Source organism: Pygoscelis adeliae, unplaced genomic scaffold, assembly GCF_000699105.1.
Source record: "Pygoscelis adeliae isolate BGI_AS28 unplaced genomic scaffold, ASM69910v1 Scaffold19, whole genome shotgun sequence".
Classification (NCBI taxonomy): domain Eukaryota; kingdom Metazoa; phylum Chordata; class Aves; order Sphenisciformes; family Spheniscidae; genus Pygoscelis; species Pygoscelis adeliae.
In genome coordinates this window covers 516,126-528,150 of record NW_008825533.1, presented here as the reverse complement: position 1 = coordinate 528,150, position 12,025 = coordinate 516,126, and the positions used below count along the sequence as shown (strand labels likewise).

Below are 12,025 nucleotides of genomic sequence, written 5' to 3'. Positions count from 1 at the left end.
TGTGTCCTACCCAGGTGGCCCTGTCTGAACGGAGTAGAACACAACTTTGAATAAAATTTTACAAATATTTCCTGACTGTCTTTCCTGTGGTGTGTCAGATGGACAATGTTTGGTCATTCAGCCTTGCACAGGATGCAAGCTAATGTCATTCCAAACAGGAATTGACAGTATGCAAAAGGTACGCTTTTAAGACATTGCTCCAGCACCTTGGAGCACTTTTTAATAATTTTGTGGGACAGAGAGGTGGTGTCAGATGAGGTGTGCAGAAAACCTTGATTTTTCACTCTGTGTTCCTCTCTCTTCCTTGCTGCCTGAACATGAAAATTGTAAGCCTAATGTTAGGATGGAATATGTTTATACTGTGTTTTTTGTAGGAGATGCTATTGCATACATTAGGGTCTGCATGCGTGTGTTAAATATATTTGCAGAACCTGTGAGGTCCTACAGGCTGTGAATGAAGATGAGAAAATATATTATGTTACATCTCCACCCATGACTGGCCACAAACCCAGAGACTTTGTGATTCTTGTGTCTCAAAGGCAGCCCTGTAAGCCAAGGTGAGTACACAATTTCAAGTTTAACTGAGCACTTTGGAGCCAGTTTTGCTTACTGTTGACCTTTATCTGTGCCTGTCGTTGGGTGACAAAGATGATGATACTTTATTTTTTAAGAAATTAGATTAGTAGCTGATGTAAAATACAGTATGTTGATGCCCGAGTTTGCACAACCGGATTTGTTTTGCAATGTGAAGGCGCAATGAAGTAAATTCAGAGCATCACAGATCTGTAGCGTAGTCCAGTATTGCTTCTTTGATAGTGACTCTTTGGGAGTGGTCTGTCACAAGGGAAAATAGGCCAGAATTCCAAACAGGCAATTTGGAAAAAAACATGTCCCAGAGGGCCTGGCAATGTGCTGAAGCACGTAACTGGGAGTTTGTTTGTTTTAAGGGACTTTGTAATCCCATTTAATGTAATTCCAGAGATTTTCTTATTCAAGGAAGTGCTTGGCCTTTCTTGAAACCTCAGTGTGACACGTTTATTGTATCTATAAATTTTGCTGCTGAATTTGGTTTAAAAAGTCCCTTCATCAGTTTAACATACATTGATTTTTTTTTAAATTAGATTTCTGTTTGTTCTTGCATAATGAAACATGGATAAATGAGACCATTTGGTGTATCTTACCGTTCTTTATTCTCAGTTTCTTATATTCAGTAATTCTTCATGTTAACAGAACATTGCTTCTAAAAGGCTGTATTCTGTACTGTGCTTGCTTTTTTCCCCCCACATCTGGGAACTGAATCATGTATACCTTTGCTGGGGCCACACTATAAAGCCTCTTAGTAAGGGTGGCTCCTAGACCCTGATTCTGTGAACGTGGGTCGTGGAGAGCAGGGTAAATAAAAAAAAAGGAGATGTTGTATGTGGGTGATTGTTCTGTGGCTTTCCACAGAAGTCTCTTTGATTGGAGTCTGTGATAAAGCCTTAATGAGACTCAAGAGAGCTGAATCTTTTGACATGTATCTTTAAACATACAGGAGCTTGTTTGCCTTCACATGAAAATGACATCTTTGGTATAGCTGTGCATACTCTGTAGTCATTTACTTTTGTACATCATACAAGAAGATGTCTTTTTTAACATCTTGTTGAAGAAATCTTTAATTCTTCCCCTTGCCCTGCAGTGAACCCTACACAGTAGCTGTAAAGTCAGTTACCCTCACATCTGTGCCACCTTCTCCAGAATACTGCAGAAGTGAAATCCTTTGTGCCGGATTCCAGATCTACAGTGACAGCAACAGCTCCTGTACGGTCAGTAGCTCTGCAGACCTCAGCTTTCCTTTCCTGTAGTATTACATGTGCGTATAATCTCATTTGAGCTGACAGTCTAGAACAGTAACAGCAATGCAACAAAAAAATGAGTCAGTTTCCCCAGAGTTCAGTGTGGTTATTAAGACATCCTTTACTCCACAAAGTGGAATCTCTCTTGCCCAACTTTGGCCAATCTGAATGTTAAGAAACAAATCTAAACTAAGCACTGGAGATGGCTAGGCACCTCCAGAGTCATTCATTCAATCCTAAAATACACTCCTAGAAGGTGTGTGTTAAACTGGTCTCTGGTGATGTCCATCTCTTTTCACTGACTACAAAAGTCCAAGGAATCAGTTCAGATTAAACACTTAACTTTCGCATGTCAGAAATTATGCTGTCTGAATCCCATCTCTGGACCAATGACAATGTTCCTCTTTTGTTCTTTTCCATGGAAGGCTATAACTTTTTCATTTAAGAAAATATATTTCTGAAAACATTCAGCAAGTCTCAGTGGCTGGGATTTTTTCAGGCAACAGCTTTGTTCATAAAGCACATATATTTAACAGGTTACACATTATGTTTCTTGCTGCACTGCTGTATACGTTTACCTACACGCTCGAGGACCTGGCAGTAGTGAGGACACTGAGATCACTAAAGTACTGTAAAAAAGGCATGCTCTTTTGGCTAATTATTGCCTTCAGTTTCAGAAGCACTACGTGTTTCTATTCACATCCATAAAAACTTTGATAGCCACCTAGGCTCTGCAAAAAATGGCTAACTATGGCAATCCATAGGCTTTTTTGTTTCATTTATTTTTGTTTAAACAGGTGTGTTACTTCAATCAAGTGACATCAGGTGTTATGCCGTACTTAGCTGCAAATCTTACTGGCTCATCAAAATCCATTGAAGACACTGCTTTGGAATGTATAAAGTTCTTGGAGCTGAAAGGAAGCAAGTACTGAAGTTAAAAACAGGTTTCTGAAGAGCCCTCCAACGACTCTCAAGCAGTACTGGTTTAAATTCCTGCATGTGTGTTGATCATTTTTCTGCAGGTTAGTTACTTTGGATCAAGTAGCCAATATTGCGCTTGAGCCTGAGAATATCTAGTACAAGCATTTTCTATAAATTGAGATTAGGCCTTAGGCTCTAAATTCAATTTTTAACTTTAAAGATATTAAAGGACAGATTCTGCTCTTGATTTCATTAATGAATTTTATATAAATGGAGGCAGAACTTGGCCCAGTAGCACTGTAGCTCATGAGACTATTTCACTATTTTAACGTTACATTGAATGTAATGGCGTTCAGCCAGTTTTAAATCAGTAAATACCACCCTGTCTAATTTGCAGAGTGGTGCTACTAAGTAGCTTACCCAGTGTTCTGACGTGGTTGTCCGGGTTCTTGCACACCCATTGTATACAGATTGCACCCTATGTCAGTCAGTGTTTGCTAATGTTTGTACTTTATCTGTTAATACTTGTAGTTAACCGTGACTTCCAATAAATTATTGTTTCTGAGGTTACAAATCCATGGTAAATTTTATTACGGTATCTCTGGAATGGCTTCAGACATTGTTCCAGAAAGACTGCTTTGTAGTGATGATGGGGGCTGTTGGCCTCTTATGGAAGTGTCATGACCTCCAGCTGGCAAGCTCTATTCCGCTAGCATTGCATAAATGCAGAACAGTGAGACTCTTGGATCCACTCCCTCACAGATGAAAAGGGGAATGGTTTCAGAGGTTTTATTGTAGCATGTCTACTTTGTTTTCTGCTCTTATTTTTGCTCAAAAGAGCCTTGTTCAGAAAAACAAGCATGATCATCAGCAGTTAGATCATAACACGAATGCAGGGGTGTTAAGAGAATCAAAGCATCTGAACTGTTGCAGTGCCCTTTTATCTTACTGTAGTCTCATAATTGGTAGAGCAAGAGCTCTAGGGGTCTGGTCCAGTTCCCACCTCAGTAAATACTTCTTCAATTTAACCTATAACCAAATCAAAGCTTTCACCAGTGATTTATAGGTTACAGCATGCCTGCACATTTTGCATGTGGCACATCTACCAAGTGCAGTAGAAGAGACACCAACTGGAGTCCTGGAAGCCCCCTGGGTACGCTAGCACTGTGAGTCACCTGGCCTCTCAACACGGCTCGTTTAGCTTGGGTACAGCCTTGAACCAAAGCATTAGTGAAACCAGCCGCTGTCTTCTACGGCTGGCCACTGTATGCCATACAACACAGGGGTACCTTTGCACTAGTACTAAAAAAAGTAAAGCGGCTCTTGGACTTTGGCTCTGGAGGAGAGACTATAGAACCAGATCCTGATTTTGGATCGCCATTTTTATCACACGGGTGAGGTGCATTACCTCAGTCTAGGGAGTGAGGACAGCAGCCTCAGGGCAGCCCCCCTCCAGAGCATGAAAACCACTGAGGCCCTGCTTGCTTAAACTCTAATTATTTGCCTAACTTTTAAATTTATTTGTGGATATGATGCATCTTTACATGCAGCACCTTTTACAGCTGCTTTTCGAATAGCTTTCTTCAACTACACATACCTTTGTGAAATCATCTAAAAGGAGGTTAGTGGGTGCATTTAACAAGTAGTTTTGTCCAAGTTACTGAAGATTGCTAACCTGTGCAGCTGTTTTAGAGTTAAGTGCAAGCACTTCAGTGCCTCATTTTCCTCAGCAGTCACTGAAGCAGAGGACAAGAGGGAGGTGTACGTGCTTCTAGCCCCATGCAAGCACGTGTGATTACCTGAAAACAGCTGTTGCCTTTATACTGAAATTCTCACAGAGTCCGTGCCCTGCAATTTTCTAAGTCAGTCCATTGTTTCTTCTCAGAGGACAACAGAGCAATCGTCAGGTGTAGGAGCCCAACGAGTGTTTTTATAGTGCAAGATGGATCAAAGCAACAGGTATGAAACTCAAGGTTGTCTTACCCAGTGATGGTTGTTAGGCTCACTGACCTCCAGAGGAGCGCTACAAGGACTGCATCACTGCGCTGAAGAGAAGGCTGGGCTCAGAAGGCAGGCGAGCTGGATACCAGCGTGCCTTGCTTGTGCTCCACCATTTTGAGAACAGAGCTTCATCCACCGCTTCTTGAGGGATTTCTTTTGCCGCAACTGTCCTCTCTCACTCATCCTGGTTTTAGCAGTCCATTTTGCCAAGAAGTGACAGTGATCAGCTGTGGGAAGGGAACAGTGAAATTTCTTTTCCTTCAACTTACACATCGTGCACCACGTAACTTAGCCGTCTATCAAAGGGATACCTCTGCCTCAGATCGCAGCAGCCCAACTGGGTGACGACATCTTGCTTAGAACCACAGACCAGCCATTTCCTTGGGAGGAGAGGCTGCGCTCTGGAAACCACAACTCACGCACCACACTGTCTACACCAACCCCTTATCTGGGAAGTATTGGTACCTCTAGGAAAGCCAAGGTGCACGGCTTCTAGTTCCTATGGGTGAAGGAACATGTTTCAATATCAAGGAGTTTTTAAAGACAGGAAATGACCTAAGAAGATGCTTTTTAAACAATATACTTATTCACATAATAGAAGGGAAACACTTTTTAAGCTGGGATAAATGACTGTTGCAAAACATCCACATTAAAGTGATACTGCTTTGTGCTTTAATCCAAGTTAATCAGAACTCCAATTAATCCTTGATTTCATCCACATCCACTCCTCTTCCTCATTTAAATGTGTGCTCTGATTATTATAAACTGAATACACATGCCCTATCTTAGCCAACTTATGTGCCTTTGTATCTAGAGCAGAACCACATAACCTAAAATAAGAGCTCTAACTCTTGTATTCTTTAGCAGTGTTTTATTAAAAATAATTAACACGTACAAACATAAAATATATCCACGCAATTAAGATTCCTGTATTTATTTTCTGCTGTGAGAAAAGTATGTTCCAAACTCATAGTTCCAGCAGCTGGTCCTATGCACCTCAAAACCCAGTCCTGAGCTCAAGTTTGCTATCTGGTGTTCCTTCTGCGTTCTCACCAAGGCGATGTATGGACCGTTAGGACACATTTATTCAAAGGGTAAATTAATTCTTTAGAAGCAGTAGCGTTACTGTGTCGCTTTCCCCTCAAGGACTGTTGCCTATCACCATGTAACGCTAGCTGAAGTTTTCAGAAGGCACATTTAAGATTTTTGGGACACGGAAGTACTTGTGCTTGCCCGATGGCAACCGCAGCTGCAGTAGAGGACAGAGAAGCCCGCTGCCGCAGGTGCCTGCCTACACAGCACAGCGGAGCGCTGCCCAGAGGCCCCGCACGGCACCTGCCCACGCTGCCCAGAACTGCGTCAAGAGGCCGGTTCAGAACGAAGCGCCGCGTGCGAGATGAGCTCGAGGTGCCCTTCCGCAGTAACACCGTGCTTCCTTGTCCGTCTTAGGTGAGGTGATCAGATGCAAGTGAAAGCCTACTACCACTGGCTGCACAGGCTGAATTACTACAGCTTTCGGAGAGCTGTTGCAGGAACTCCATTTTCAGTTGGTTTTGTAACTTTTTTTAATATGTATCAGTTTCTCTAAGGCTGCTGTTTTTCAGGCTGCAGTCTCCATTGAAAAATAAATAAATCTGCCATTAAGCAGGCATGTGTAATACAAAGCAAAGTTTACTCCCCACTCACCAAGGGATAGAAACACTGAAGATTGTGCACTGAAGAGCACTTTCCTTGAAAAAAACAAAGAAACTAAGCAAGCTGCTCACTTGCTCCCCAACTCTTTTCAGGTGTATTTCATCATGGGTATCAGAGGAAGGGCATGATTCTGTTTTTGTCAGTGAACAAATACTCAAACAATCCAACATGCACTAAACAATCAGGTTAATGCATGTACATATTTAGCTGAGCAGCGGTAATTGGACCCCAAGCTCTACAGGCTATAGGGTTTACCTGATAACTTCACTATACGACTGCTCAAGCTTGCACATACGGAGCAAGAAATCATTCTTTCTAAACGCAGAAGGCAAAACCAAACCAGAACCCAACGAGAGTCTTTTTAGAAAATACCTACAATGCCTTTCAGAGCGATGCAGAAATAGTACAATCAGCACGACTGCGTTCATCTCTGACTGATAAGTAAAAGCAGCACTCAAGGTAACAATACTGACCATCGACATCCAATGGTCACAGACCCCCGTGATAAAATGCACCTGTTTGGTTACTGCAACCAGATCCCTGTTACGAGAAGAAGCCAATTTCCCTCTTCAGAGAGCTGGCAGTGAGAGGGAATGTGAATCAGAGGGAATGCTGTATTTCAGCAGAGATGATACATAAAATACCCACTTGCTGTATTTCTGTTGTTCCCAGCTTTTCAGTAAGCTAGGGGAGTCTGGGAGGCAAACTGGAAAAATGAGGGGGGAAAAAAAAAAAAAAAGTAGTTTAGCAGCAGCAGTCTGCTTGATTTTCTGGAACCAGCAATCCACTCTGTGTAGTCACTACTCTGGAGTGAAACAGTGCAGGCTAACTGTGGTTTAAAGCCAAGAGGCCTTCAAAAAGTAACAACTTTGGGTACTTTCGCTTTTGGGTTTCGCAGCTTTGGTGTTTCTGTAATTTCTTCATAATCTGCGCTCATTCCAACGGCCCATCGCCCAACCGTAACCTGATCTGTAGAGTGAGAGACAAGAGATCATGGAAAGGCTAAGCATTACCATTATACCAAACTTTCACATCTGAGGAAGATTTGGCGTGCAAAGGCCTGTCATTGATTCACCAAAGATCTCTCAGTTCAGTTCTAGCTCTGTAGCCAACTGTCTTTACACAACTTTTTTTTTTTTAAATTGTGTTTTGTAAACTCCCCTTCTTCCCCCATGCAGATTGTCAAGGTTCAGAAATCATTACAACATCTTTTTTCCTATTTGACTGTCCAAAGAAACATTCAAAGAGTATGCAGACGATACATTAGCTCTCACCTAAGTCCAAATAACTCTTATGATGAAGATATCAGAACATGTCAAGCATCTCTGGATATAAAGGAAAGACCTTCTCTATTATACAGATGAAAAAACTAAACCTGAGGAGGCACAACAGAGCAAAATTTGTATTTCTCAACTCACATCCCTGCATATAATCAGCATCATCCTTCTGCTGTTTAAATGCTGTTTGGACCAATTCATACCCCTTTCCTAGAGGAAACACTGTTAACCAACTGATACTTCTTTTCTGAATGACAATCTACTTTTGAAAGCAACAAATCAAATCATACCAAGAATATCACACGGATAAATCAATGTTTACTTGGATTAACTTCTGTATATTAAAGCAGGCCAGATAACTCCACCTGAAAAAATTGTAAGCTGTAGTGCCTAAACTTCTTTGCCAGCCATCAGCTATCTTCCTGTAGTCTAAAAGTACTTTGCATGATGCAAAATCATTTCAAAGAATATTACAATTCTTACCAACGGTGTCACAGTTCCAACTAATTCAACAATTTTTAACCAGCAATACTAGTTTTGAAACATCAGTGTAAAGACTAAGATGTCCTTTGGGAAATTAAACAGCAGCTGTCAGTCTTCATTACAGACATAAAACTTCTCCAAAAAAGGTAGAGAAAACCTCCAGTTCTGCTTCACGTGTAATTTAGAGCCCTACTGCCAGAGAGCAGAAAGGCTTGCATCGCACAGCACTAACAACTGAAGACTGCCATTTCTGGTAACAGCTGGCCCAGCTTCGAGCAGTGCCGTTCCCTACGAACGTTTCTTTTCTCCTACCGCGTCTGCACAGGTTTCCGACGTAAAACAAAGCGTTAACCACACAAAGGTAGTTTGCTGTAAACGTGGCCTGCAGAAATCCAACAAAGGCTACGTTACAGGCTTTCAACTCAGCAGTCATCTGAGCGGGCACTGCCCAGCAAGCTGCTACGGCTGATGAGTTTGGGGAAATTTTAGAGTCTTTTCATATCAGAAACTTCTATCAGACCAGTTAAGGCTCAATCTCACCTGTTCTAACCTAGCAAAGCAGCATACATCTAGAAGGTTACATATGGTCTTGGATGCAACAATATCATATATATAGGATCAGATACAGAAAACAGCTGAAGTATAGGACTCTATTGCCTCCATAAATATTTCTTACATAAATTCCACAAAAGTTTATGGCATATCATTAACCCGAAAGTTCTATAAGCCATACAAACGAAGTAGAAAAATGAACAAAAGTTTCACTGCTTCAGTGACAGCCTCATTCTTCAAACCCTTGTTTGATGCTTTTGCCTTCCTCAGCAGTTTTTTTTTATAGAACGTCATTCTCCCACCCACACAGAAAACTGAAGAACGTGTAAGCAACTTATTAGCTGGTGAATCTAGCTGGACAGATCTCCTGTCTCCTCTTTCTCTCCTGTCTTGAATGACTTGAACACTTGCCTGCACACTCAGCTTTTACAAGTACCACCACCCTGCAACTGACATTATATTCAGTTCCACCACTTCACACACAAATCATCAAAAGAAGAAACCAGTTTTGCTCTACTGCTGCTAAAGTTGTGAACAGCAGCATAAATACTGGCTAACAAATACACATCAGCTCATCATATTATCTTCAGAAACACACAAGCTAGATTTTTTTTTGAACGGAAAGTTCAAGTTTTGCATCGCAACTTAATGCCTCCTCCACATACCCCTTAATATAAGCACTCATTCCCAAAGGAACGTCACCTTTGCTATTTGCAAGTTCTCTTCTCAAACCCTTTTTTCCTGAAACTCCACTCTGTATGCTCTCCTGCATCTCACCTGAGTTCTGTTTTTCCGGACAGTCTTTTCTGAAGTGCTCCACGGAGCCACAAAGTCTGCAGCTACCACCTGTTAAAAGAGAAAGTTGTTACTCATCTGGGGGAAAAAAAAAACACCAAAAAAACCCAAACACAAAACAACCCCCCTACACCGTTTTGCTCTTGTATGTATATTGAAAAATCTTGTTCTAGTTTTCTGTAGCAACAACCTGTAAATAAGATAAGGAAACGTTCCTGTGGAGTGGTCTGCACTCCTGGGCACAATAATGTAACATTGCGGAGCAGAAAGGCAGCCAGCTTTAGAAGCCTGCAAACACAGCTTCCTCTGCCTCCCTGCCTCTGACGGACAGACAGGGCTGTTTGTACTCACGTTGCTCTGTAAAGCATCACATACTACAAATTCCAGTCACCACACACTGAGTATTTCTGATTTGTTTGAAGCTCTCTTTTTGAGAAACAAGCTAAATTCTGCTGAAATACAATTATTCAAAGGAATTTTTGAAATTAGTAGGAGCTCCTGAGAGACGGGCAATCCAACTGCAGGTACTGAGATATTAAATATAAATTCTACTCATAATCCAAACATTGGAAGTAGAATTGCAATGCCTCTAAAGTGATTCTTCTTCTAACTGTTATAAGACCCCCCTTTTCAGTCGGCAAGACCTCAGGTTTGTACTGGGAGACAGAATGTTATTTGTTAGTGCCAACAGAGAAACCAGGCAGAGCAGAATCTGAGTGAAATCTTCAAGCTTAGATCACATTTCTCATTGAGTCACTTAAACTGAAGATGTCCTCTTTCTAGTGAGAGCCCTTGTTTTGCGTGAACACCTCCCAAAGTCTTAAGCTATAGTATGAGAGTATGTTTTTACCACATACTTTGGTACGTGGACATTTAAATACACACTGACTACATACATACAGCCTATTATGATTTTGTTTCTTTGTGCGCCTCTTGAAATTGCAAGCACAAGCAAGTTCTCATACTTTGCATCTCATCTCGTTAACACTAAGCTTACAATTAAAACAGAAATCCCCAGGTCATCAATATTAACACTGAATTTCCCAGAATTCCCCAGAATTAATCTGCTTTTACCAAGAGTAAGAGATATTCGGAAATCCGTTTTAGTCAGATCCTCATTCACTTACAGTGTTACTTTGTTCTGCGTCAGGGAAGTATGAAAAATGTTTTGGTTTTAGTAAATTGCTACACTCACCTTCAGCATACAATCCTTTGGGATTATCTGGACATGACCTTGATAGATGCCCCATCTCACCACAGATGAAACATTTTGCGTATGGAAATGCCCCTGCAAAGTTCCATACAGTTTATGATCCACATTAAAAACCTTTGTAAAGCCACAGACAACTGTGAACACACTATAACGACAATATTTTACTACACTATTATACTATAAATACTATACTGTCTCTTACACTGTTAGGTTCATCGTTATAATACTGTATTCCTTTAAACATATTACCCTATTTCCTCAGAACACTAAAATTACTAAAACACAAAGCTTATATTTCAGTAGCCAGAAGACTCAGACCAAAGCACCTCGAAAAACATAAATTTCTGAGACATACCAACAGCTGGATCTACTTTTGCTTTGCATTTGCCGATGTCATGTTCTGTGGATCCGCACCGGTAACAGATTCCTGTACCCATATCTTGACTTTCAAGTACTGCAGGACAATCAGCAACACCATGGCCAGGTTCTCTACAGTGGAAACATACCTTTGAAAATAAAAATTAAGTTATATGCATTTTCATAGACACAGTTCACATAGCAAACCACAGCACTTACAGGTGGCATTACTAAAGGATTCACTTACTCCTATTATTATCACCTACAGCCAGTAGACTTTTACTAGACCACTACTTCTCTTGGCTGAAACCTTGAGGGTACTGTCAGATACCTATCTCTAGTGTTGACATTGGAGGTTACTTGACATAAAAAGACAAGATGCTGTGAATGGCACTCAAAGACCTGAAAATCCCAGCCTAATAAGGCCTTCAGGCTTCTTAGAAGGCAAACATATCAAGGGATTTTCTCCTGAGGGAAAGACAGCTAGACAAAAGAGACATCGTACCCTGTCACAAAACAACTGTCAGTGCTCTATGCCATTAAACCGTATTATTATGGGTACTTTTCTCCTTTTACCAACAACACACCGTACGGGGTACTCACTCATTGACAACTGAGTGCTCTGGATGAACGGTGACAGTTGATTTTGACCACAGCACAGCTCTCCAAGCTCTTCAAGTAGTACTGCAGTAAGTGCTTAGGTAAATATAAGCAAGGTTGCACCAGCTCAATAATTTAGGCATGAAGAACTTAAATGTCTCCGATTAATTAGTAGTAGGCTCTCTTTACTATGTTCCTAGATCACATACAGCATAAGTTTACGCTGAACGCATAAGTTTGTGCTGAGATAACTGCTTTTAGACAGCCTCATTAGAGTCTGCTGGAGATCTCGCTCC

The 12,025-nt window shown here is 41.2% G+C and overlaps 2 protein-coding genes across 2 annotated transcripts in view; one reads left to right on the top strand and one right to left on the bottom strand.

Annotated features, from left to right (window-relative positions):
• ACOT12 (acyl-CoA thioesterase 12) overlaps positions 1-2,912 on the top strand; it is a 32,235-nt gene extending 29,323 nt beyond the window's left edge. Inside the window, exons 12-15 of the mRNA XM_009331786.1 lie at positions 429-557; positions 1,679-1,805; positions 2,633-2,760; positions 2,858-2,912. Coding sequence (XP_009330061.1) covers positions 429-557; positions 1,679-1,805; positions 2,633-2,760; positions 2,858-2,912 — 439 coding nt within the window. The remainder of the gene's footprint in view (positions 1-428; positions 558-1,678; positions 1,806-2,632; positions 2,761-2,857) is intronic.
• Positions 2,913-5,526: 2,614 nt separating this feature from the next.
• Positions 5,527-12,025, bottom strand: part of ZCCHC9 (zinc finger, CCHC domain containing 9) — a gene marked incomplete at its 5' end in the record, with an annotated part of 7,172 nt that continues 673 nt past the window's right edge. The window contains 4 exons of the mRNA XM_009331785.1: positions 5,527-7,421; positions 9,542-9,610; positions 10,755-10,847; positions 11,128-11,278. Of these exons, the coding sequence (XP_009330060.1) occupies positions 7,306-7,421; positions 9,542-9,610; positions 10,755-10,847; positions 11,128-11,278 (429 nt within the window). The remainder of the gene's footprint in view (positions 7,422-9,541; positions 9,611-10,754; positions 10,848-11,127; positions 11,279-12,025) is intronic.